The sequence below is a fragment of the Strix aluco genome, chromosome 9 (assembly GCF_031877795.1).
Source record: "Strix aluco isolate bStrAlu1 chromosome 9, bStrAlu1.hap1, whole genome shotgun sequence".
NCBI lineage: Eukaryota > Metazoa > Chordata > Aves > Strigiformes > Strigidae > Strix > Strix aluco.
The window spans coordinates 20,535,700-20,563,056 of NC_133939.1; the positions used below are offsets into that span (position 1 = coordinate 20,535,700).

A 27,357-nucleotide genomic window follows, 5' to 3' on the forward strand; every position below is an offset into this window, starting at 1 on the left:
CTGGGACCAGAGGGCAAGTGCATGTGCCACCTTCTCTTGCTTTGTTAGGAAGTGCTTTATGTCCAAACTAATGGTGGAAAGTTGCACGCAGGGGCAGACAGTGGAGTAAGACCAAAGATGATGAAGGGGGTGCTGAGTGCTTGGAGCATGTGTTGTGCTGGCAGGGATGAAGGATGCTCTGCTTAGAGATAGACCTTCCAGTCCCGCTCACCAACCTGCTGTTTGATCTGTGCTGTCTGCCTGGAGAGAGCGAGGGCTTTCAGTTTGCCGTGGGCAGGACCTCTTTGGTCTGTTCAGCACTAAGTACCTTCATTCCCCAGGGGATCGGCAGTGTAAGCTGGAGTAACTGGGTGGATTGTCAGCCAGCTGGGATTGCTCTCTCGTAAAGAGCTACTGGCTGAAAGCTGAAGCATTCAGACTAGAAATAAAGCATGCTTTTGAAAGGCAAAGGAGATTAACCACTGGCAAAATGTCCCAAGAAAAGACCAGGGAATTCTCCATCTCTCAAGGACAAGTGCACTTCTGGAAGGTGTTATAGACCCTACAAGTCAGTGGATTTAACAGAGCAGTAGCTACCTGAAGCCCTGCAGGCACAAGAGATCAGCTGCTGGAGTAATTCTGCCAGTCTTAAATTCCTGGCACACTGCTCTCTCTTCACGTAAAGGATCAGCTTTGCACTCGCTTCTTTGCAAAACTGGGTTTTGCCAGTACTGGGCCTGGAAGAAAAGGGCATTTGCTTTGAGTTCTGCCCTCTCTTCATGTACTCTGCTGAACTTATTGTTTGAAATTATGTCCTCACAAATCAGAGGGTGAGACTGGAAGCACCTTTCCTTACCCCTCCCAAGCAGCAAGGGTGAGTGGTTCTACTTTTCCAGCTACTGCCGTGCTTTGCTCTGGGTCCTGCTGCTTTTTCAATGTTTTTTCCACAGTTCAGAGCAGTTAATCAGTCTGACAGTGGACTCTGTTCCCTCCACACCTCCCTGCTTCTTCTCCATCAAAAAAAGGAGCTCCAAATCACAAGCATGTTTTGTGTGCTCAGCTCCTTGCCATGTCAAGGTCACCCTGAGTGGGGTTCCTGTTACAGCTTAGCACTTTCACCTCTTCCAATTTGCCATGCATTAGTCAATCTGGAGCCTAATGGATTTGTAACCTGACTTTGCCTGTATCATCTGAGACATTCCCAGCAATGTAAGAGGATTTGGGCACAACTTCTTTCAAGTTAATGGAAAGATCTTGCTTGGAAAGAACCTGCTTGAGGATCTGAGTGTACTTTGCATTAATGTTTCCATTAATTTTAATGGGAGGTGGTTCTAAATTCCTCAGATCAGCTTTGAACATCTTAAATTTTATGTCCTTCACCTGTGTCATCTAAAATGGGGCTGATGAGCAGAAGCACCTTTAAATGAGTAGCAACATTATTGGCCAAGATGTCCTGCAAGTTTTTTTGCCTCTGTTGATCTGTCTAGAAATGTCCTGTTCTCTGGTGACCCTACTGGACCCCTAACCAGCTCACCACATTCAGGGCAGGAGGTCCAGGGTCAGCTCCCAACTCAGAGGTTGTTGCATGGTCTCTGACAAGTCACATTGTTTCTGCACCACCGCTGTCTGTAAAGCAGAAAAGAGCAAGAGTCCTCTGGGACTTTTTTATTAGCATTTATAAAGCACTTTGCAATCATCAAACAGGAGGGAATAGAGGAAAGTGAACTTTTATCGTTGCCACTCAAGTCTCAGTTACTGCAAAGCTCTGCTGCCTTGGGCATGATTACCTGGCACACTTCGTTTGGCTGGTACTGACAGGCCGGCCTGCCCGCATGCATGCACAGCCCAGCCTGGGTTTTAGTTTGGGTGAGGACTTGTCTGACTTTACTGCTTCTGTGGGGCCATGCTACTCATGACACTGGCCTCGTGAGCTGAGTAACTCGGTATCCCCCGCTTCCCCTCCCTCTCTCCTTGCTCTCTGTCCTACTGCTCCTCTGTTAACTTTGACACTTGAACACAGCAGTGATTAACTGTTTCTGAGCATCTCTCACTGATTGGATCACTGCTTGTTCCTGCCTCATTCAGCAGAGCTCTTGCCTCCTTCAGGGCTACTGGTAGCTATTTCTTTCCATCTCCAGCTGAGCTGAGCGAAGACCAACATCCCGACTGCTCATTGCATCCCCCATACCCCTGGTGAAAGGCAGTCCTGGCAGAGCTCTTGTACATGTTGCAACTCTGGCATAATCTCATTTTGCTCAGACAGTCCATGTTAAACAGACTGATGTAGTAAAAGAGATGCAAACCCTACTCATCTCTACATAATCAGGTTAGGGAGCAGCTACACGTGCAGTTGTCCTGGCAGACAAGAAAGGCCACACTGGCTTGGCCCCACTGGAAGTACCCCTGGGAAGGACTTTGTGGTCAAATAGGACCTAGAGAGGTGGGGAGGCAGCTCTGTTGCAGTAAAACAGGGCACCTGTTGGAGAAGTCATCTTATTAAAGAGGTTTTCATGCTTTATTTAAGCTCAGTGCTCATTTGCAGTCTTGCTGCCAGACAGGCACCGTCTGGTGCGGTGCTGTTTGCCTGGTGACGTGGGACTGGGCACAAGTGCCCAGGTTACAGGGGAGCAGGCAGGGTCCACCATGCTCAAAGAGATCTGCTGTGACTTGCGTGCACTGTAAAGCAGGAGAGGCTGGGAGCAGGCTGCCTGTGCTCGCACGCTCGGTCCCAACTGGGCCAGCCTGGGGTCAGTTCCAGCCCCCAACAATTAGCAGGACAGATTGAATCTAGATTGATCTGTCTACTTTCGCAGAGTGAGCCGATTCCAGCAAGAAATTCTCCTTTACATCTGTCTCCATGTTAAAAGGAAGAAGACCTTGTCAGATTTCTGGATAAATGGGAAGTAGAGGGCAAGGTAGAAATAAATGTTGTGCTAATGCGTAGGAAGAATCATTAGGACAGAACGACATCATCGATGCGGCCGGGCTGCAGCTGATCTGCATCGCTGTGTTGAAACTGTGCCTTGTGGTACGGCTACTGCAAAAGGCAGAATTCAACAAGGGCTCTGCTATTTATTGCACATTTGCAGCATGTTGCAGGGGAGTGCAGAGAGGCAGAATCTGGTTCAGAGCAAGAGTTTTCAGCACCGGTAACAGCCTGGACAAGTGCAGTGATGTTTGCTGCAGGGAATTCATAGGAATTTCCTCCTGGTGCAGTTATTTGACAGATGCACTCAGGTCACTCATTGAGAGAAAACTGCGGTCATGGGAGAGCAGAGAGGGGACATGTTGCTTCAGTGAATGTACAGGAGCAGGATTATGGTGCTGAGCTAAGCTGGGCTTTATGGGTCTCTGGGGATGAGTTTTTGGGAGAGTGAATGGGACAGTGAGGATCAGGGGATCAGTCCCTGGTAGAAGCCAGTAGAGGAAGATCAAACATCTGATTCATGCTGTGTGTCACACCAGCCATTCCCAGGCTCCACAGCCAAAATATGATACACTAACAGGGACACTTAACTGAACGAGTGCTGGCCTGTCCTCTCTCACAGCCACAACTTCATGCTGTATTGTGATCAACAAGGACAGCAAAGAAACCAGAAAATGGGGCAGGGTATTTTCGAGGAGGGTACTTAACCCCGAAGGGTGCAGTGCTCTGACTCACAGCACAGCTCCACAGGCTGTTCTGCCCACGCAGCCAAGGGGGGACCTTGCAACAAAGGGATCTCTCTGTTGCACCTGGGGTCCTCAGTTTCTCAAGGACACCACAGAAAGCAGCCTGAGGAGTAAGACAGAGCACAACAGTCAAACCAGTCTGCCTTTGCACCACTGCAGAGAGCAGCGTGCAGGCCTGGAGAAAACCTGCAAGTGGACTGGGCTCTCCAGAGAGCACAGAGAGACAAAGGATGCTTGTCCTGAGATCCGTGGTGGGTGTAGCCATTCCCGAGCTCCCAAAAGTGCAAAGGGATGCTCTCTCAGCTGGCAGTGTGGATTTGTGCATGCTTATCCAGGGCTTTCGCCTGCATGGTGCCAGCGCGAGAGCTGCTGCTCGTAGTTGACAGCTCAGCTATTGTTGCAAAGTATGATTTAATAGCAAGACTTGATTACAACATGCAAATGTAGCTGCTGGGGGACTATCTCAGAGGTTTGTGGAGATTAGCTGTTAAATTGGCCAGTGCAAAAACATTATTAAGCAGAGAACATAATTACTCATCTTGTGCTTCTGTAGTGTATAGAAGAGACAGATTCGTTTAAAAGCCAGCAAGTCCTATATAGAGAAAAGACTTGTGTAAATGCCACATCATGTACTACTGTACATTGCAGCATATTTTATTAGAGAAGCAATACTTAATAACAACATTTGGGAACTTGTGGAAGGAATCCATTATATTATTCTGCATCATAAAAGCAAACCTAATGCCTAGTCTGTGTGAAGGCTGTGCAGATATTGAAACATCTCCTTTCGGTGGTGGTTGATTACTTTTATGGAGATTGTATCATATGGATATAAACAAATCCAGCACTTGATATGAAATCTGGGAACAGGGTTTTAGACTCACACATCTATCTTCTATCCGTGCACGTTCCTTCTGAAATGCATCAAGGTTCCCATTAACACCTTAAACATGGAAAGTAGGATTAAAGTGAGACTGTCAGCACATACAAAATGAACATCTAGGTGTGCACTTGCTGTTATGTTTTTCTCTTTCAGTCCTAGCGTAGTCTGTGGGGTTGCTCGAATATAAAGCTCGTGTGTGTGCAAGGATGTGGGGGGAAGGATCGAGGTGTGGGGAGCTTGTTAGTGCTGCAGACCTGTTTTTTGGAACAGGCTGTGGTTCAGGGATTTCCTCCTGCCCCATGGCTCTCAGTAGCACAGACTGGGCTTGCAGAGAGTGGTGCAGTAGCAGCTAGAGGACTGTAGTCAGATGTAAAAGTGCATTTGGCTAGTCAAAGCTCCAGACAATTTCAGGAAAATCTTTAACAGAGGAGTCAGGAGGGCTGAATTAGAGGAACAGCTTGTTCGTAACGGAGTGTAGTTCTGCAGTCACAAGTGCTGGCAGGGGAGCAGGGTGATGCTGGCTGGGCAAAATGGTGGCTGCTGCTCACCCCTGATTCGTGTCACTGGATGCTTCCCCTCTAGCATCTCAGGCCCCCCAGCAGATGCTCTGCTGAGGCTTCACTTGTCTAAGCAGGAGGAAGTATCCTCCCAAGCCTAAGTGGGGGAGATAAAGATTTCAAGGGTTTTTGATGGGACACTCCTTGCCATCCTTTTCTTGCAGCTCAAGAGCATTTGTACACCAGTAATTGCTCCCCAGGCTGGTTCCTGTGTGAGTCAGAGCTGAATGTGAAGCTGCCGACGGCGGATGCTGCTGAGTGAACCTCAACATCCTGGCACAATACGTCCCAATCACTCTAAATTTGAATTCGCAGCCAGTCCTCCTTCCTCCTTTACGTGTCTGTGCACATGCAGGCACACCGCCTCACTCCTTACCTGCTGTATACTGGTAAATTTGCCACAATCGGAGCCATCAGCTATTCCAGGCAGTGACGGCGAGGAAACGACTGTCTTGTGGCTGGACTTGTTTTCAGCTCAGAGCCACAAAGCACCTGAACCCCAAGACAGCTGCTCACCAGCATCTCCTGGTGTGACTGTAGGGCAGCTGGGAAGAGCTCTGGCTGTGTCCAGCAGCAGCATCTCCCTCCTTTTGTTATTCAGTGCCAAAGGGTAATCCTAAAAATACCTGTGAGCAGTTTGCAAGCCACCAGTGTCAGAGGGAGCAGCTCTGCAAAGGTCTTGTGTCACCAGGAAGGGAGAATGACACATTTTGTTGTCACTGAGCTTGAAGGGATGGTACCTGCAGCCGGGCACTGGGAGTAGGTGGGAGCAGGGGCCTGGTCTTGGCAGTGGAGACTAGCTGAGGGTGGATCAACCCTGTTGGCAGAGGAGTAGGAAGGGACACAGGGCAGCGTGGGCTGGAATGTTGAGCTAGGGCATGCTTAGTCCCTGCACAGGCACATCTCAGTTACAGCTATTTTTTTATAATGATCTTTGCTAGTTTGTAATGAAGCCAAGCAGTGGGAGAAACCACATAACAATATTTCATAATAATTTTGCCCCGATTATATGAGGGCTGTGTGTATTCAAGCTGTCCGTGTCTCCCTAAACACCACATGCACACTTTCAAGCTGCATATCCAATGATCAGTACTGATAGAGGCAATAAACTTCACATGGTAGTAGAGTTACAGCAGGAGTCTCTGATAGCTAGAGAGGAGGCAGAAGTGATCTATTGCTCTGTTAAGCTCCTTTTTTTGTGTGTGTATGGCTTGGATCTGTCTGTTAAATGGCTGTTAACCTGTTCTCAAAGTCTGGAGTGCAAGAAGTCGTTTGTGTGATCCTCTTCTGTGGCAGTAGTGGTGCTGCCTATGGGAGATGCTATAGGAGGAGTTGCAGTAGCTCTTGCTCCCATGAATGTCAGAGTTTTACTGCATTGAGCTGAACAGCACAATTTGAGGCAGGACCTGCTCCTAGCTGGTCCTAAAATTTTGCCACCACTGCTCTGAAACCCTGGACTGGAATAAGGCTGTGATAATTAATGGAGGTTAAAGTGCTCCTTCTGCCTGTGAGCTGGTTGGAAATGGAAAAGAGGAACCTGTCACAGTTGTGACTGGCTCTAAACTGCTGTCAGGCTCTCCTCCTTCCCTTCCCCTGCCCCAAGTGGAAAATTGTATTGGAAAGCAGCAGTTAGAGCACTTAAATCTTTCCACAGTTCATTTCAAGCTCCCTTTCTTCTTCCCAGCCATTCCCAGGCCAGTTTGGGGCGCGGATGGGAGACTGCGTCTCTGGCTGAAACTTGCAGGATGTTAAATAACAATGGGAGAGTGGCTTTCAAAGAGGGTATAATGTGCCTGGATTGCACGTACCACAGGCTGTATTTCCCATGCTTTGACATTCAGCCCATCCATGCATTGCTCCTGAACTGTTTCCGTTCCCTATGGGATCTACCTCGGTGTGTTATGGAGCAAGCTCAGGCTAAAATTGGGTTGGTACCTCTCGGGCTGCGGAGGGACACGCTCCCACAAACATTCACAGAAGTTGCTGATGTCTGTCGTTTCTGGACAGCAGTAAGTGAGCACGTGAAATGTAGGCAATAACAGTAGCTCTTGTATCCCCTGTGGTGGGTTGCCAGTTTCATGCAATCTCTGCCCTTCCTGGGTGCTTGGATTGTCTGTTTTAACTAGCGTGTGTGTCCCCTTTCTCTTAACACCTCTTGGCACAGTTGCATTGCTGCTACAGGCAGTAGTTCTAAGTGGTTTTGTCCCCTGCTGAAACTGGTCAGTGAAGGGCATCTCATGGAGCTTCACTGCCTTCTCCTCAGCTGCCTGGATTTAACAGGTTGATCGGTTGGAGGAAGCTCCCAAAGCTTTTACTCTGATGTTATTGAATAACCCTTGGTAGAGAGCTGGGCAGCTATTTTGATGTCAGACCCCAGGAAAGGCATGGCACTGCATTTGCCTTCCCAAGTGACCTTGATATGTTCCCACCTGTGTGACTAGAGCATCAGGGACCTACCGGGAGGCAACAGTCATCATGGCCGCTTGCTCTTCTCCCATCTCCCAGTATTTTCAGAGCTTGGGAGGGACAAGGGAACTCTCTGCTCAGTCTGAGCTTAGAGGTTGCAGTGCACCCCAGCCACATGGGCTGTTTCAGGCTGTCACTCTCAGATTTGCAAATGGTTGATCCAGCATGTAGATCTAGTGGCCAAACAGAGGTCTAGAACATTCACATTTGACTGCTGAGTATGAAGGTATGGGTTGCCTGGAAGGAATGTGGCTGGTTGGGTTCCAACCACCATAAGAGATCCAACCACTGAGGTCCTTCTGTACCAGGGCTAGAGCCACCATTGTGCTTCCAACAGCAGGGTCCCTGCAGGTGGTGACTTGCCCTGCTGATTCCTGGTGTGGACTGACAGATTCGGGCACTGGGAAAGTGAGTGGGCATTGCTGTCCAATCCAGGATGGTCATTTAGAAACAGATGGTAGATTTAATGTTGTGTTTCCTTCTTCTAAATGTACAGAGCTACCCTGGTCATTCAAGGGTTAAGCAGTCTGAGAGATGCAGCACCCAGAGCCAGGTATCTGTCAGGCCTGGACTGGAGGCTCACCAAAACATGAGAATATATGATTTTATTTCTGTTTTGTCATTTGGAGATTACTACTCAATGTCTGTAGGACAAGAAAGCTCCAGGGCATCTTAGGATATGCCCTGTGCTCCAAGAGAGGTTGTTGTTTTGGCTTTGCAACATTCATATGCAAAGGCAAGAATTGATGCCTGAAATGTTCCTTTTCCAAGGATTAAAAGGCACTGCCAAGGCTCTGCAAGATGACAGTGTTGCAAATCTTATCATGATCCAGTGCTGAGATCCGTTGGTTTCAGCAGCACAAATGTGCTGACAGATCTGTGTGTCTGCTTTCTGGTGGTGGTAGATTTTTTCAGGATGTTGGTCTGTGCTGCTGAATTCTGGTTGTAACTCCCAGTTCAGAGCCTGGAAGGTAACATTGCAAGAGTTCTTCTTCATCACAGCTGGGTCTTCATTTTAACCAAACTTTCCTTGATCTAGTTAAAACCTTGGCCCAAAGAAGCAGTTTCAGGGTATCATGGTGGATTTAGCTTCGGTTCCTCTGCTTTTAGATGCAGCTGAGGGACCCGTAGAAGTCAGTGGAGGAATTAGCAGGCATAACCACGTTAGCCTGTTGGCTGTGACAGCCAGGGACTGAGACGTTTGCTACCTTCACCCAGCAGCCTGTGAGGTTGTGCAGACCTCTGTGTGAAGAGAGCTTGTTCTCTCTTTTATATGATTTCAGCAGAGGGACTGTGATGTGAAACAAAGTCCTTTCTTACTAATCCAGCTCTGGAGAGTCATCATATCCATCGCTGGGCTTCAAGGATATGATTCTTCCTTGCTTACAGCAATAGGTCCCGTGCCACCCATCTTTACCTGTTATGGTCTCATTGAAACTACCTCATCTATCCTCATCTACTGCCTGTCTGTAAGTAGCTCCAGCTGGAGATAAACAGCCCTCTGTCACCCCAACTGTGCACCCTCCTCTCTGACAGCAAGCATGCCATTCAACACCCGCTCCCATGCCTCTTGGCTTTCTCCGTTGCGTGCCAAAGTCCGGTAGGATGTTTAGCCATTTCTTCTCAATCCCATTGCGTAAATGAGGCTAATTTCAGCCTGCCGTGATGTGTGGGCTCACTGGAACGTGACTATAAATCCAGACCTGAACATTTTCTTGTAATGGACGGGGTGGTGAAATTGCATTGCTGCCTTTAACCTCAGGCTGTCCTTAGACCAAGCCAGACTCTTCACAACCCCTATGCCAGTAAATCAAATAGCTTTTGAATCGATGCACATAAAAGTCAAGAGAGAGAAGTTACAGATGAAAAAGACCTATTGTACCTTGAGTCTGTCCCGCTGCAGAGGGGGTAAGGCGCTTTCAGGAATTTACGGCATAGCTCCAAGCCTGCCCAGTGAGGCCAGGCAGGGTGAGAGTTGTGCCTGGGGGAGATTTGGGGTTGGGGGAGACTGCCTAAATTTCCTGCAGCTTTTCTATCCTGCTTATCTCTGCATTTCATTCCCTTGGCTTTATTTTTGGGAAAGAAAACTGTTGTTTATTGTATATTCAACAAACCCTATACGTTCATTCTCCTGCTCATTGTTTTTCTCTCAGGGCTATGCCTGACTTTTCTTTAGAAGCATGTTTTTCTCACCTAATATTTAGTTTGAGATTGTAGGAGCTGGATATAAAACCTTCTGGGACGTTTTAATCTGCCAAGAGGCTGCTTGAAAACAGAAGTTATCCGGAGTATTTCAGTAGTCCCTATTTAGAAAGCATCACCCCCAAATCCTGTGTTGCCCATTTCCCTTTCATTTCCTTGACAACTTTTATTGGTTGTTTTAACCCCGATCTGCTGTCGGTGTCCCCTGTACCTTGCTCCCCTCCCCCTAGGGTTTCCATGTCTTTGAAAGTCCTGGTAACCAGAAGGTTCATGTGTTGTGCTTCACAGTCATTCCAGACCAAAAATAATACAGCCAGAGCCAGCTGGATCCCTCACTCCGTATTGATACAACTATTCCCCTTAACCTGCCCATACTCAGTGCTACAACTGCAAATCTGAGGTTGAACCGGAGCGGTGATGGACAGTGCTATGAGCCCTGCTCCATGGCCCTGCCCGGAAAGCAGCACCCCCAGCAGAGCATCTTACAGTCAGGGAGCAGCTGCCTTTGGGTGTTGTTTGCTGGGGATCTTGCTAAGTTGAATGTGTTTTCCTGACATGGATCTCCTCAGAACCAGTGGTCTCAGTGGTCGCTCTAATTCCCTTGATCTGCAGCCAGTTTCTCCTGAGCAATCTTCCTCTGGCAAGGCCCTTGCTGAAGGCTGGCCAGTCTGGGTGATTGCTTCTCCTGGAGGTCTCTTCCTATAAGCCCAAACAACACTCATGAGCGTGGTTAAGAACTGGCACAGGGACCCAGAGGACTGTGAGATAGTTGACCTTGGAGATAGCTAGAACTCAACTGGAAAAGGCAAGTTATCCTGCATTGAGCAGGAGGTTGGACCAGAGACCTGCAGCAAGAAGGCATTATTTAGCAAGTCACTGCCTGGCTTTCACTTCATGAACATCAGGGAGTACATGTTAGGTTGTTGTGCCACCACTGTGTTTGGCTGCCAGATTATTTAGATTAATTTCCATGGGTTTGGTCTTTTAAACTTTTTTGGCTAGCTTTTGTTGTTCATCTCTTCATGAGCTTCTGCAGGCTTCTGCTTGTTTGTCCCTGGGTCACATCTTGGTTGGTAGATGGATGCTCTCCCCAGTTGTTGGCCATCTCTGGGTATGCTTCTAGTCTGGAATGTTCTCCCTTCTTCTTTATTTCCCCCTTGTCCATCAGTTTGTCTCCTGCTTTGGAAGTAATCAACTCTTCGATGCCAGGTAAGCCAGAAAAAAGCAAAGCCAAAGACAGGGTGTGAACATCTCCTCAGCTGGAATGTCTGGGAGAGCATTAGCTGGTGGGGAATGTGGTACAGGAAAGCTGGTTCTAGCAGTCCGTGACTCCCTACAGCACTATCAATTCGCCAGGTGATTAACTGTTTGTTTCTCCCTTACTGAAAACTTGTCTCAGATTAAACCACCGTAATAGAAAGCTCAGGTTCTGGAGCGATCCCAAGTGTAGGTTAATATTTACAAGCTATCAGCTTCAGGTTTTATCTCCATCCCTTGCTAGCACAGAGATAAAATCCTTTTAAAAATCCCTTTTGATCTTTCTGGTTCATGACATGGCTTTAGTGAGACACTTTCCATATGAAACTGGCAAATGTCTTAATGGAAATGTAAGTTTTTCTCATCCTTTCAGGGACTAGTAACAGATGAGGAGCCCCTTATGTACAAGGGGCCATGGCTTTATAATGGAGCATAGGTGACGGACAGTATCTCTGCAGGATACTCGTGCTAGGAAATGTCAGAATGTTATTTCCGCCTCAATGGCTTAAGATCATCTGTTTACCTAATGGACTTACATTTGCATTTTGCAGGTGTTGTGTTAATATTAATGTGTTGTCTGAATTGTTAATATTCCTTCACTTCAATGTTACATTAATGAAGGCTGCAGGGGATGGAAAAAAGACCCGGCTAATTAATTAAATGGGCAAAAAGCATCTTTAACTTTCCATCGTGCTGCCCTTTGCTTCCACCTAATGGGTCTTGGCATTTCTGGTCAGCAGCCATGTAACACACGCTGCTGTATGAAGCACTCAGCGACGGACTTGTTAACTTTTCTGACCCATAAATCACTTGCATAAACTTTTAACGGCGAGGAAAAGTGCCTTTCATTCCCGCTTCCTCCTTTCAGTGGGAAATGTAGCCTGATAACAGGCGGCGCTGGCCTGATGTGTGGGGCCGGAGACTTTCCCGTCAGGAGAGGGTCTGTCTGCATTTCTTCAGGAATTCTTTCCATTCCCCTCTTAGCCAGACTCTGGATGACATTAATATTATGTGTCTTGTCATAAGCTCTGCTTTCAGAGCCAGTGACGTATCAGGCTGCACGTCTCAGGAATGTGGACTGCCAGTCCAGCTTTGAGTGCTGGTTGTGAGGTGTCTCCCCTCTCCTCTGCACCATCCCAGACCCAGCTTGGCTCTCGGCTCTTTTGCCCACCAGGAATTCCCACGGACTGGAGAAAACTTGTCTCGGGTCCCTGCTCTGTCCTCAAGCGGCTGGGCAGCACCCCTGCTTGGGAGCATCCTAATGCATTCCCAAAAGTAAGGCTTGCCAGCCCAGGTGGGGATTGCTCTCATGAGACCCATTAGTTGCACACAGCATTGAGTTGTGTGCATTAGTGGTCACTGCTTATCCCTCCCCTGCGGATCTGCGGAGAGGGAGCTGGGCCCTAGCCATCGTAGCTCCCTTTGAGAGAAGAGATCTCAGTGAGCTGGTAGCTCCCTGGAAAGTCAAACTGGATCTGATACGGATCCGTGGGAAGCTGGGCTGGGATTCCCAGCCTCATGGCTCCTAGAGCTAAACTCAGGGATTGCAAACCCTTTCCCATGCTGCCATCATCTTCCCCACAGAGAAATGCTTAGGCAGGGTGAAGGGGTTGTGGTTTAAAGGAGGGTTTTCAAACAGTGCCATCCCTTTGGTGCTGACATCCAGCATGAGTGGGGAGGTCTGTACAGCAACGCCAGGCAGCCCCAGCCACTGGAGGCATTTCTAGGAGGGAGTATACATAAGACTGTGTGCCCATGCTGAGCAAGTGGCACTTCGCGAGCTTCTTTGGCGCCTGTGGAAAAAGGGGTTTCTCAACCCAGGAAGGCCATTTCTGGAGGGAGATCTTCCTCTGTCTGTGATGCTGAGGGTGAAGCCCTCTGCCCTGGGCTCAAAAATGTGATAGAAAATTGTGGAGAACACTGGAGCTGGGACCGAGGGAGCCTGATGAAGTTGTACCTCTGTGTCCTGTGTGGCCCAGCACGTGTGTGCAGGTCTAAGCTTTCATCCCTGGCCCATGGCAGCTGAAGATGCTGTTTTGGCACAGAGGGGCACTTCAGGTTCATGCCAGGAGTCTGAAGGTTGTTGCCAATTTGCATGAAAAGGAGCAGACTGCAGTCATATTAACATTTAATGAAGAGGCTCAGCCCGCAGAGACTGCCTCCTCTGCAACACTTGCTCTTCAGTTTGATGACATTTCCTTTGCCACTTGGATCAAGACAGGATGGAGGGTGGTGGGACAGGCAGGCATTGACTTTATCCCTTCCATACGAACCACATATGAGGTTGAGGAACTCCAGGCCAGGCGAGGAGCATTTGCCATCCACACAGCCAAGCACCAAGAGGTGCCAGAGGCTTCACAGCCACTTGTTGCTGTCTTCTGGCCTGATGTCGTGCTGCCAGATTAAGTCAGCTCTTTTATGTGACGGGGCTTCAAAGTGGCATTGATAATTTCAAAGGAACTTAGACGAATGGTTGAGGTTTTTCTAGAGGTCTAAATCCCTGTGTGCAAACCCAGTACATCAGGCTTTAAGCAATTAATTCGTAATCATGCCGAATGCTTTCAGTGGCGCAGCTTTAGTACTGAGAGCTTAAAACGGTTTTCCACCCTTCTGCAGTTAATTTGGATAAAGCAGAAAGTGTGGTCTCATGGCATTTCCAGCCTCAAGGTGTGAGAGTGGCCAGTAAGTGACATTTGTATTCAGAAAACCCTCCCATGCATTTGTGTTGTAGGCATCTATTACTGGGAAGGCACCATAGCTAATAAAAAGGGCATTCATTATACCCCGGAAAGGGAGTTCATTAAAGGGAAAGCCATTCTAGCTTAGTAAGAAATGAATCTAAAACTGCCTCAGAGCTGCTATTCTCATCAAGTTTCAACGTTAACAGTTTTAACCAAGAGCTAATTGAGCAATCTCAGAAAGTGGAGTAATTCCATTATTCAGCCACGCTTTGTTCAAGGCTACCGCTAGCTGCGAAAGGAGCACAAATGACTTTCATCAAGTCAGGAACTGCCAGCGTTCTTGCCTTTTACTACTTTTTCTTTCAAAAAAAAGTAGGGCTTTTGGTCTTTTGGCAACTGTCACTGGCGAAGGTTGCTCCACACCAACATTGCAAGGCTCATATATAATACTGCAATCCAATTTTTTGGATAACAGGGGATTTGATTTTCATAACTCTTCAAGCAGCAGTGCTGTTCCAGAGTGGATGGCTGAAGATGCTCCTGTTCATTGGATAGTCAGAGTGTCACCAGGAAGACAATACACCGTTCTTGCAGGATTTTGCATGGAAAAGAGCCATCACAAGCACCGGTCCAGCTACTCGCCAAAGAGCATGATTCTGTCATTGGCTGCGCTCTCAGGAGATGTGGGATTAGCTAATGTTGCTTTTAGAAGAGCTTTTATAGAAACCTCTCAAGTTCCTTTGCTTCATGGAAGAGCTGTAATCAAAAATAAACGTACATGATTTAAAGAAAAGAAGAAAAAGTCGTACCACATCCAGCATCTTTGGTCTTAACACTGGAGAGAGTTTGTTGGTTGAACTGTGGTGCTGTTTCTGTACCGTTTTCCTTCAGCTGATGGTGCTGCTGCTGTTGGACATGCACAGGACTGTTTGCAGCCTTTTGTGGAAGGTGACTTTCTCTTGGTGAGTGCAGCAGGATTTAGTGTCCCATTCCCAGGAGGTGGCTGTAGATCTCTTGTTCGTTATGAGATTGCTCTGCAGCAATAATACCCTTCAAACCAGCAGAGAACGAGGGCTCTCAGCAGAGTACTGCCCTTAGCAAGGGGACGTATATCCATCAATGTCTTTAGAGCCCTCTTGGACACACACAGAGATCAGGGCTTTCTTTTCTCAGCACTAGCCTCCCATGTCACTGTTTGGTTCAAACACAAACCAAGTGTGATTCTGTCAAAGCTATACTGTCCTAACCCTCCTTGGACCCAGTGTGAAACTGGACACCTGAGGCCGACATGTAGGTATGGGTTGAGAAACCAGAGGCCTTGACTGCTGATTGAAGCACAAACCCATGCTGAGCTGGGATAGTAAACCCATCTGGAGATGGAAGGACTTTGAACAGAAAAAGCCTTGTTCCCTGTGCACAAGGGAGCAAGTGCTGGGAGGGGGAGACAAGATGGAGAGGAGCAGATGGGATTTTATAATGGGATAGGGTAAAGAAGTTTGGTAACTTTTGCAGAAATTATTTGGTCACATTTGGCTCAAGTCTGAGACGCTGGGATTTACCTGGAGGCAACTCACCCAACCAGAGGGACCACTGTTGGAAGGGGGGCTCAGACTCCAGCTCAGGGCGGTTCAGTTCTGTCCCTTTGTGAACAGATCTCCACAATGAGCTACACGTGAAGAAAGTATCAACTTCTCCAGCCTGTCAAAAGCAAAAAAAAACCTCTGCCATGGGAGAGTTACACGGTGTTTTGGGTTTATCTCTGAGTCCACTCCTCAGCTATGAGAACACTTCCAACGCCTGGATACACCCAGTGGTTACATCTTGCAGGAGGGGGTGGAGGCGAAGAAGACAGCATGGGGCAAGAGCCATGCTCGTCTGTTCAGCCCTACCTCTCTGCTGTTTACTCTGAAGCCTACGGGTCTGTTACACTGGTGGAACAGCAGATGTTTTAGTGTCACTTCGCTTTAATCAGGCTGCCTGCCTCCTTCCTGCACTTACTGGATTGCAAACAAAGTACTCCTTGTCTCTCCCTTGCAGCAAACCTTGCTTAGCTAACGTCATTTGTCAAGTTAATCAGGGAGAGTGGGCACTTCGATGGCTGCTGCATAGCCTGGCCTCATTGCCATGGAGACAAGCAGCCAAACAGGCATTTTACTTGCCCTGCTTTGCCCTGCAGAGATATGGCATGAGAAGCCAATATTTTTTTTGCCGTCAACAAACCAACTTGCTGAGGGTGTGAGTAGTTTTTCAAGGTTGCTATCAAAAGATTGGGAAGGGTCTAGCTAACCTTTTTGCGGAACAAATAGTAATGCTGCTACTAAAGCAATTCCAGGGTCTGAATGTGCAGCTCCTCTTCCCATGTCCCATGGATGTCTGACTCTGGTAGGAGCTGTGTGAGAGGAGTTACAGCCCAGTAGCTTTGGTTTGGGGCTGCCGTCGAGATGTCGTCAGTCCTCCTCAGCTGAATGGTTTCATAGGTGGCTATTTGCCTACAGGAGCTGTGACCATCATTTAAGATACTTTAAAAAGCACCAAGTCCTGTGTTTAAGAGCATCTCAGGAGCCTGAAATCTCCCCGGCAGTTGGTGAGATTCAGGAGCTAGCATGCCTCGATCACGTTTGAAATTCAGAGGCGAGTGCTTTTGGAAACCGTACACTCCAGCTGACCTCTTGCATAAGGCAGGCGATAGAGTTTCACCCACTAATTCCTGCACCAAGCCCATAACTCATAAGCAAAATCTGGGTACTGAAAGAGCCGGCAGAAGATGCTTACACATGTTATAGAGCTCACAAACCGTCCTGCCCCTCCCTCTCCTCCGTCTCGCATGTGCACATGTTAAATGATGCATTGAACAGGTTTGGAAATGCTCCCTCCTGCAGCCCCGGTGAGCAGGACAGCCGGGATCTGCAGGCACCTACAGGAGGGACAGCCACCTGCTAACCCGCAGCCCTCTCTGCGGGACAGCGGAGGAAACCTCGCATCAGCACAGAAAGGGCAAAAGTTCAGATCAGATTGTTTATGGGATTTTATGGAGCTGGGAGCCAAGGATAGCTCAGCTAATCCAGAGGAAACTGTAGCGATGGCGTTAGAATGCATTTCACATGGGATTCATTCAGCGCGTGTTCAGATGGACCAGTCTTTCTGTCTCCGTTTTTTTAGCCATGAAATATTTTTCTTTGCACTCCTGTCTGCCAGCCACACCGAGCCAAACTCCAAGCTAGGCTGTTTTAAGAAAAAAGAAAAAAAAAAAAACCTCCTGTTGTTTGACCTGCCGATGAGTTAGTAGGGCTTCAGCACGGCTCCCAGTAACACCAGTGCCAGGCGCTGGTCTGGCCCCTGGCCGCTGCCAGCCAGCCTCTGCTCCCGCCTGCCTCAGCATCCATTGCTTTTTTCCATGCCGCGGGGTAGCGCTTGCCAGGTTGAAGCCGTGGTGAGGATGCTAGCTAAAAGTGCTGCTAAAAGGCCATGTGGGGAGGGCAGGAAGGCAGCAGCTTTGCTGTGCCCTCCTGCTTCTCAGCACCTGAAGCATTGCCGGCTTCATGGGCTGTCCCAGCCCTGGCTCATCCTCCTGAGTCTCCAACGTCCCCTGCAGTCTCAGTGTGAGCCTCTCTTGGGATATGATTTTCCTTTTAGGTGCAGTGAGACCGCCACATTGAGCTGTTTGTTGCAGATCTTGGCTCCATCCTTGAGTCCTGAGCCACAGGCCCCATTGCTCTGCTGGAAGAGGTGACCTGGCTTAACTCTGGGCACAGGTGCCAGCTCCTTCTCTGTCCCCAGCCCGTTCCCTCTGACCCTGGCGGGCTCTCACATGCTCAGGATTAGCCCAGCTGTGACCTGTCCCTTCTGGAAGCTGTTTTCCTCTCCTTGGGGACTAAATCCTGATATTTAAAACAAATCTGTCTAGGAGTTAGCATGGAGCAGCCCCACACTGTTTTCATCCCTTTCCTGCTTGCAGGGCTGCTGCAATGGGGTGCGTGTGGGGAGCAGCTCTATGACCCCCAGGTGATCCAGAGAAGATCCAGGAAGAACCCTCCATCCCTGCAGGGTGTTTTGGCATCAACCCATAGGGCATTGCAACTCCCCAGAGCACTGTGGTTCATTAACCTGAGCTGACACAGACCAACCCATCAGGTCCTGGGTCTTCTCTTCCCCCTGGATACAGGGCAGTGTCCTCATCCATATTATTTGCTCCTTGGAAGCTCAAACCGGAGATGTGTCTCCCAGATCCTGCCCCTGCCTTTGGGTGAGCAAGCAAGACAAGTAGCTTTTCAATTCTGAATATCTACAGTCACATCCTGCACACCCTGTCATGGGTGCAAAGCTCCTGGGTGCTTCCTAATAAGATTTTCCTGCCCGTGTGGTCAATCCAACCATGTATCAGGTACCTCTTCTTGATGGGGGCTGTCTTTGATGCTGTCTAGGGGCTGGTGCTCCACATGTGGACAAGTTGAAGGGAGAGGGGATAGGATTTTGCAGAGCAAAGCAGGCAGTATGTGTTGTTAGTTTTCCTTTGGGTGTAAAAGCATCCCTGGTAGGAGGGTGCTTAGGTATTAGCTTCAATTCAGTACTACCTACAACATCAGAACAAGGATATCTCCAGGAAAATGTAAAAGCCTAAGCCTCAAAATAGTAAAACAAAATGCAGAACTTAATAATCAGGTAGAAATTGCATCCAGCCCAAAGTGTCGTTGGAGGTAAGAGGTAAAAGCTTCACACTCTAGTGCTCAAGGAGTGTGCACTCAGGAGCAAAACGGTGGTGGCTGCTCGAGCACTCGCTCACAGTGTTCATCTCTAGGACATGAGGTCAGTGCGTTCCACCTATGACAAAGAGGAGCTGCTGTTCATGGGTGTTTATTGCTTTGTCTTTAAAAATGGGTTTGCACCTCACTCCGTAGAGGCCACATTTCGAGGGAGGCATAGGGACTGCATGGCCAACCTTTGCTCACGTGTGCATCTGTGTAGCTGGGGCTAGTGCTGGAAATGTCTCCCTTTTTCTTTGCACCAAAGCCCACGGGAAGGAGAGGCGCTGCCTTTCGCAGCCCGTGCTGTTTGCTGTGCCTTGCTGTGAGCTGGCTTGGGCAGAAAGGGCTTCCCAGGTATGAGCGTGGGCTGGCACAACCTCGCACACATCCTCAGGCCACCGTTCCCCACGTGCCATCTGCAAGCACGGCAGCTGGGTGGGAGCTGGTGGGTCCACCCACGTGTAGGCGATGGGAATGGCCGTGCCATAACCCACTGTGTGCTACTCGCCACCCTGCCTCCCACCCTTGGGCGCTGCGCAGCCAGGGTGCCCGGCACCCTTGGGCCATGCTGTCCTGGAGCCCCCCAGTGCCGGTGGCCATAGAGGGACTGATGTTGCCATCTGCTGGCTTAGCTGCACAGGAGCAGCAAGAGCTTGGCTCAACCCTCGTGGAAGTTGCCCCTCACGAGTGTGTACTGACCCCGCTCCCACGCCAGGCTGCGGGCACACTGCCCACCCCCGGACCCAGCCCTTGGCCTTCTGGTCACATCTGCCCATCAGCCAGTGTTCCAGGGGACAGGATGGGTAGCCCATTCCCACTTAGGCTGTGCTGCTCCCCATCCTTTCCCACGCTGCCCATGTGAGAGGGTGTCCCTTCTGCCCTCCCTGCGGGGTCTGAAGTATTGGCCTCTGGCACAACATGCTCTGGAAGAACACACAAGGCTCTTATTAAGGGAGCTCCTTCCCATTAAAGATGAAAATTTCCACTGCTGATTATCACCGTCAGGTGCTTATTCCTCCTCCAGGCTTGTCTTTATTTCCTTTCTCTTTTGAGTTCTTGGCAAGTACTCCCAGGCTGGGAATGTGTCGCTGCTGTAGCAAGAACCCGAGGAGCACAGCACATCTCACATCTCACCTGGCCAGTCTCCCAAGTGATGGCCAGGGTCGGGAGGTGCAGGACCACCGTCTCCAGCCCTGGACCCCCAGCCAGCCCTGCAAAATCACTGCTCTGCCTGCAGGAGCGATGGGGCTGAGCCAGCGTAATCAGTGACAGCTCACTCAGGCATTGCTCAGAGGATGAGGTTACCTCTGTAAATCTATTATCTTTTTTGGCAATTAGCACCAGTTAGGAGCCCTGGGAATACATGCAGCAAATTGCAGGAAACCCAGTTAAGCACATCTCTCTGCTTTTCTAAGCCCAGTTAAACAAGTCTCCTGTGGCACAGCCCTACAGCTGGTAGCACAACCCATAAATGCTCCAAAGATGATCTGTAGCGCTGGGATTGCTTTTCTTTGCAGTGTGTAGCCCCGGAGATGTCCATTCAATGCGTGTACATTCAGAGGTGGAAGGTGGGGGCTCACCCCAGCCTGGGATACCCCCAGCAGTCTGCAGGTTGCAGGGAGGAGCCCCCAGGGTCCTTACATGGCCTGGATGCCGGAGGCAGCCCTGCAGCGAGCTGTGCTGGTGGCTTGCCCTGCCCAGGGGCCGTGCTGCATCTTGCTCTGGATGGAAGCCCGGCGTGAGGCAGGGCTCGGTGGCTGGGCTTGACCACACATGTCGAGCTCGGGATGGGGGAGCGAGCGAGACGCTGTTTTCTCTGGCCCAGGAAGACAGAAATGTGTGTTTGTTTTCCATGCTATCTCTTGCACAGCGTTTGTTTTGCTTGTCGAGCATTTCAGGAGATAAAATGACCTAAAGGGAGATTATTTTATCCTAATTTAAGCTGTCAATTTATCACTGACTTTTGCTTGTCTGCACCAGCAGGACGGCTTGCTCTGAGTCCCCGGGGAAACCTCAGCTAGAAAGTGAGAATTTGCGGGGGGATTTGCTGCAGTCTCACATCTAATCTGTGCTTATAACAGCAACTACAAGCTGCTCCCCTGTCCCCCCATGTCGTATTAGTTCCCATCACTATGGATTGGCTTGGCTTCCCAGGGGACTCTGCTCTCTACCTGGGGACTGGGGTTGTTTTTCTCGTGCTGCAGGCTGGTGGAAGAGTTCATGCTGCTCGCGAACATGGCTGTGGCCCATCAGATCTACCGCTCCTTCCCCGAGCAGGCCTTGCTTCGCCGCCACCCGCCACCCCAAACCAAGCTGCTGAAAGACCTCATGGAATTTTGCAACCAAGTTGGCCTTGACATCGACTTCAGCAGCGCGGGGACCCTGCACGTGAGTGCACTGGCCTGGCAGGGAGCAGGGTCATGGGGGTGAAGGGTAGGCAGCTACATGTTGGCATGTTTGTGGCAGCATGTGGTTTATTCCCTGTCTTCCTCTGCCCAAACAGAGCTGACAATTATCCCATGCCAAAACAAAACACCCCCCTCACTCACTCTTGACCTCACCAGCACTGAGCAAGGGTGGCCCAGCCTGTCTCGATCAGCCATGTTGTGCGGAGAGCTTGAAAAGCAGGGCAGGGAGGACCTTGCAAGTGACCCCAGCGCTGCTCTCTCTGCAATGGAAAGGATGTTTCAGTGCAGGAACACTTGCTGGAACACCCAGATTTCCTTTCTCTGCCTTCTCTCTCTCACAGGTCCTGGGCAGGGCATTTGCTCTGTACCACGGGAAAAGTAGCTCTGCAAGGGGGTGTTTCTGTCTGGACTGCTGAAGGTCTTGGGGAGGGCAGGGTGGGGAACGGGATGACTGGGAAGGACTGGAGAGCAGTGCTGGGAAAGGTCAGATGCAGCCAGCGCGGGAGGTATCTGACCGATCCTCCACTGAGCATGTCCTGAGGCTGAACTCCAGCTGAACAGCACAGTGCAGGTTCCAGGATTTTCTTTACTCGCCACAACTGGACTGTGGATAATCCTCTGTTAATCCCATCCCCGCTGGCCTCCCTCACACCCCTCCATCAGCTGGGACTGCTTTCCCCGCTTGCTGGCTGCGCCAAGGCTATGTCAGCAGACACAGGGCTGCGCACTCAGCTCCTCTCCTGCACTTTGAACCCTCCAGCCCTTCCTCACCACTAGCCCCAGGCAGTGACCTCCTGTATCCATGTCTCCCCAGAGTCTCATTAGTCCATGCGCTGAAGCTCTCAGTAGCTGGATGGGAGCCAGGCACAGATCAGGAGAGGGGTTGCAGGTGCTCTCACATGCTGTGCATCTGGGGACAGAGCCAGTGGTCCCCGTGCCCCAGCTGCTCCCTGCCATCGGCTGCAGGAGGTGGGTCAGTGCTCAGAAGGACCGTGTGTGCAGTCTTGTCAGGGCTTCTGGACCAGAGCAGAGCCCGGTTTCACATGCACTTTTTGTCTTACGAGGGCATTTGCAGAAAAAGGAGAAATTTGGCTTTGATGAGCTGCTGTTTGCCCCAGAAAGGTCTGCCTGGGACCCCTACCACCATAGCTTGCCAACACTGAATACTCTTTCTCTTTTCTCCTCCAGAAAAGCTTAAATGAAACATTTGGTGCTGACAAATACTCCGAAGCCAGGAAAGAAGTGCTGACCAACATGTTCTCCAGGCCCATGCAGGTGAGAACAGCACTGTGCTGTTGGACACGTCTGACTGTAGCTGTCTGCTGTGGCTCCATCTTCAACCCTGGCCCCTTCTGCATTGCTGTAGCTGGTTCTACGTAGAGGGAGTGTGAATGGACACTGATCATGGTGCTGCGGGTCTGCCAGCAGCTTTCCCCAGTGCCTCCAGTCCCATGCAGCTGGCAGTGAGGATATCACCTGGGCAACAGAGCTTCACTAGATGGCAAAGTCAGGCTGAATCTTTCCGCACCCCACGTAGTGTCCCTGTTATTACTACTTGGGATGTTTCACCCCTGAAGTTGCATGTGGGATGTTAGCAGACTCACAAGGACCCAGCCTGCTCTGTGAAGAGCTGGTGGTTGGCTCCATGGTTCATGTTTGTGCCGTTTCTTCACATCATGGTATCCCAGCTGGTCCAAAGAAGCAATCAGTCAAGAATGAGTATGATGTAGGGCTGTGGGACTGACCATAAGCACAGGCTGGTACCCAGACACATGCTCTTTGAAGCAGGGAAGCTCTGCAAACCCTTTGGTCTCCCTCCAGACCAAGAGACCTTCTGTGAAGGTCTCTGCAGTGGAGACTTGTGCTGCTCACACTGATTATCATGTTTGGTGCGTCTGCAGCTCAGGACACTTATTTGGGTGCTTATCACCATCAAAAAAAGTTTTGGGGAAGCATCTGCCTTTCTACATTTGCAGCTGGGCATAGGACAGCCTCTTCTGTGGGAAGTCCTACCCCACAGGGAGAAGGGGCACATTCCTGAACTGTTCTCTCTGCTGTGGCCTGCTTATCGCTGCAGGAATGAATCATCTTCCCAACATCACTCATTTGACTGTCACTCTTCTAATTAGCTTACTTGCTCCATTTACTCATTAGCAGTTGCCTGAAGTCCTGTTGTACTTTGGTGACTTAATGCTTGCTTGCAAGTGGGATTGGGGATTGAAGCCGTTTAGTAAATCATCCCCTTGTGAATGTGTCCAGCTCAGGGATGCTGCTTTGTAAAGTGCAGGGAGTGTCCTCTGCAGCTGGCTGTGTTGTCCCAGATCCTGTGTCCTGCTTTGGCTTGTCCTGGTCCCTTCTGTCACATCTTCCTTTTCTGGTGGAAGGTGCACTGGTGACATGAATTCCTTGGGGTCCCCTCTAGTCCTGCTGACTGTGACACAAACCTGGGCTTTGTGGAGCAAGCCTGGCTGCTGGCCAGGAGAGATGAGCAAGGAGAAGGCAACTCGGTTCTGCAGTGGCACCAAGGAGGAGATAAGCTTTTTAGGACCCACTGACTTGCTGAGATTTTGCCTCTATAGTCTCCTGAGGCTGTGATCGGAGAGGTGGTGGGTGTGCTTTGAGATGCCTCCCAGTGGCTCTTGTTAAGACTTAGCCCTGTGAATACATGTTAGATCTGTACACGAAAGAGGTATCAAGGTTTTGGGGATGAAGTCTTCTGCAGAGTAGATACCAGACAGAGAATTTGGGGAAGAAGAAAGAGGAATGTTTAAAGGACACGATTTTGGCAGGAACTAGAGTCATTTCATCATCAGAAGACCAAGGTGCCCATGTGTTCAGGTGTGCTGTGCAGTCCACTCACGCCTGGCAAACCTGCTGTCTGGCACGCTCCCGTAATAGGCAAAACCCAGTTTACAGCTGAGCCCATCGGCCCTGCAGGGCAGCCTGTGTCTGGATGGCGAGCAGCATTCCCATCTGCTGGCACTCCCTGGCAGGATGGTACTGCGGCCCGTGATGGGGTGCTCTCATTATTGGAAATGGTGCATGAGCCAGAAGAAGCAGAAATCTGTCTTGATCCTGGGATGAGCTTAGGCAGTTGGCCATTTGTTGAACTGTTGTTTAGTTTGTAAATGGAGTTCAGACTTGCCCAAAGCCATCAGCCAGGTGAGCAGACACTCCCCTCCTGTCTTTAGGGCCACTTTCCAACCTGACCCAGGATGTGCTCGCAGTGGTGGATCCATATGACCTCCAGTCCATAAGGAAGGACCACAGCACTGCAGGGGCGAGAGACATCAGTGTTGCTCCACACTCACTGTGGGGTGGACTCACGGCTCCCCACAATCCTGAGTAGTTCAGATTCCCACTATTGTTCCTACTGCTAAATGCAGAGGACAGGTAGTTTAAAGTCATGTCAGTGCCCCTTGGAAAGGGCAGACAGCTACCAGGTGTAAGGAGCTTTCCCTGGGAGGAGGACTTTTTACTGCCTGCCACCAGTATTAGAGCAGACAGAAAAATCGGCCCCACTCTGCCCTGGATGTTGCAGTCCCTCATGGGGGAGAGGACAGAGCTGAGTGTTGGCAGCTGCAGAGCAGAGCCACGCAGGGGCCCATGCCGGTGTTGAGGGCTGGGCCATCGCTGTGACAGATGGCATGGCGAGTCTGTCTGGTCAGGGCATGGAGGAGTCACCCGTATCCCTGCACACATCTCAGCTCCCAGTGATAAAGCTGGTGTTTCAGGGACAAGGCTGCAGTTAAATCAGCCAAAACAAGCTGCCCACAGGTTTAGCCCATGGTCACGCCAAGTCTGTGTCTTCCATCTTCACTCTATGCTGGTGGTCAAGACATCAGCATCTTGGAGGGGGAGGGAGATGGGAAGCAACTGGTAATATGTGTGTCTGGGGGAGAGCCTGTATTGCCGTGCCAAGAGCCTTGTAACAGATGAAGGAGCAGCGACATACCATTTTTCAGGGGCTCAGTCACTCGGGGATTCAATCTGTCCATGAGAGCAAAGCCGCCCCTGGTTGGCTGGGGCTGATTTATTTCCAGGCTCCTCGCAGTTCTCCAGGGATTGTGGCAAACCCTGGGGATTTGAGACCACTTGTGAGTCAAATCTGTTAATGAGAAAACATCTGCTTTATGCCAGGCTGATGTCACTGGGTAGTGCTGTCATGGTGTCAAGGACGGGTATCAGACACGTGTTGGACTGGGCTCCCTGCAGTGTGTAACCTTACCACAGCTCAGAGGAGTATTTTTGCTGTGATACCCAAGCTGATGCCAACCTCAGTGAGGGTCCTGAGCTGCTGAAAGGGTGTCAAAAATGGTGCTGGACCCAGCAGCGGCTGGGTTTGGCCAGCACATCCATTGGGAAGAAGTGCCCCAGACAACAGCAAGCAGTGTGGGACCTTCGGTGTCTTTTCTAGCTTGAAACAAGGTGGGGGGTTGCCCTGCACTGCTGGGCAGAGGGAAGGGGTGAGCCCTTCCCAGTGGCTCTCTCGCAGCAGGGATTTTGACCATTGCTCTGCTCTCTACCTACCAGGCATTGCCGGGACCTTCCTTCCTTCTGCCCAGGAGCCTGGCATAAGTGCCTATAAACCCCCTGTAATTTCATGCTGTCTGTCTGCACAAGGGCACTCATCTTCTCCTGCAGCAGCCTCCAGCGCTCGGCGTGTCTTCCTGCCCGACCACGCAGAGCCTAATTGAGTGGAGACCGTACTTCGTGGAGTCCATCAGAAACAATTTAATTCTGGATTGTGGAAATTGGCAGCCGCCACAGCTCCTATCCCAGCTCTTGGGTCTCATAATAAGGCCAGGACCAATGCTGCTTTTTTTAACCTGCTCTATTTACTTGCCCGGATCAGTGCGTTGCTGCTCAGCAGGAGCTGGCTGTGCCGCTGGGCTGGAGAGCGGAGGATACAGCTGCCCAAACCGTGGATCCCAGGACGGCTCTGTAATCAGAGCTGGCTACTCCTGTTTTTTTTAAATCACTTGCTCTTATTTTTAAACGGGTTCATTCAACCGCCACTGTGCCGTGACCCCGCCGCAACCCCCCTGACCTGCACAGCTTCCCCTCCCCACCTGGGTTCGGCCCCCATTGTTTTCCCAGCCCCGAGGGCTGGTGTTTCACAGATGTAAAAATAAAAGCTGTAACATGTGGGATAACAGGGGTGGCGCAGCCAGGAGAGGTTCCTGCTGAAGAGGCTGTCGAGCAGCATGATGCTGGTGCGGCCCCAGTGTTGGTTTAGATGAGCAGTCCAGCCGCTCGGCTTCCCAGCTGTCGTTGTGGGATGGAGCAGCAGGGATCACAGTGGGACTGCCTCCTCCTCGGTGAACGGAGGAGCCACTCATCCCAGCCCCTAGCGCTTTCCAAGCAGGCACAATGGGTGTGTGGAGCCTGCAGCCAGACCCAGAACCAAAGAACCTGGCACGGGAGCCACTCTGTGAGACCCCTTGTTGGGACAGCATCCACAGTGGGCATGGGACAGGCTGGGGTCACCCCTGGAAGATAGGGGGGGTGGCAAATGAGCCCCAGGGCATGAGCAGAAGCAGGAGACTGCTTAAACCCATGTGTGATGTGAAGGTTGATGCAATCCCTGAGGCCAGGCAGGGTCAGCTGGCAGCCAGCAGCTCCCTGCAGTGGCTTTGCCCTCTTTGCTTTGAGCTCAGTTCCTGCAGCACTCGCCTTGTCCCTGGGCAGGCCGAACTGAGCAGCAGGTGAAGGACCATCAGCTGCTGGAGCTCTGTCTTGTGGCCACAGACCCCTCCAGCCTCATGCAGGGTCCTGCCACCATCCTTGCTCACACCCTTCCCTCGCTTCTCACCCCTTTCAGATGGCTCTCTACTTCTGCACCGGCGTCCTGGAGGACGAGACCCTCTTTCGCCACTACGCCCTGAACGTGCCCTTCTACACGCACTTCACCTCACCCATCCGCCGCTACGCAGACATCATCGTGCACCGTCTGCTCTCCGCCTCGCTCGGTGGGTGCTGCCCGGCCACTTGCGGAGCAGCTTTGGGTGCTGTGAGGGGAGGGGGTGGCTGTGCCTGGCACAGGCAGGACTCCCAGGTTCCTGCCTTGCCTGCCACAGATGCTGGGTGCTTGGAGTCTGCGTCCCATGAGGCAGCAACCTTACACATTGGTGCCCTCAGGGACGTGGAGGTGAGCTGGGTCCAGGGTGCCATGGCATGGCGCTGGAGCAGGAGGCAGTGTGGGTACACCACTGTCACTTGTCCCCTTCCCAGGTGTCAGCTCCCCCATCAAGATGGAGAAAGAGGCCATCCAGAGACAGGCAGATCACTGCAATGACCGGAAGATGGCTTCCAAAAGGGTGCAGGAGCTCAGCGCTGACCTCTTCTTCGCCATCTTCGTCCGGGTAAGAGCCAAGACTGTCTTCCCCTGAGGCATCTCTGGATTTCCCTGTGAAGGCTCAGCCTGGATGGGCAGAGGGCTGTGTGGCTGCCCAGCTGGCCTTGGGGAAGGCAAACAGTGAGGGAACGCACTGAGCAACCACCGCCGCC

General features: G+C 50.6%; 1 protein-coding gene across 3 annotated transcripts in view; it reads left to right on the forward strand.

Moving 5' to 3' along the window:
• DIS3L2 (DIS3 like 3'-5' exoribonuclease 2) overlaps positions 1-27,357 on the forward strand; it is a 193,088-nt gene that overhangs the window by 161,378 nt on the left and 4,353 nt on the right. For all 3 annotated transcript variants that reach the window (XM_074834087.1, XM_074834088.1, XM_074834089.1), the window contains 4 exons: positions 20,644-20,827; positions 22,036-22,122; positions 26,672-26,819; positions 27,082-27,212. In XM_074834087.1, the coding sequence (XP_074690188.1) occupies positions 20,644-20,827; positions 22,036-22,122; positions 26,672-26,819; positions 27,082-27,212 (550 nt within the window). The remainder of the gene's footprint in view (positions 1-20,643; positions 20,828-22,035; positions 22,123-26,671; positions 26,820-27,081; positions 27,213-27,357) is intronic.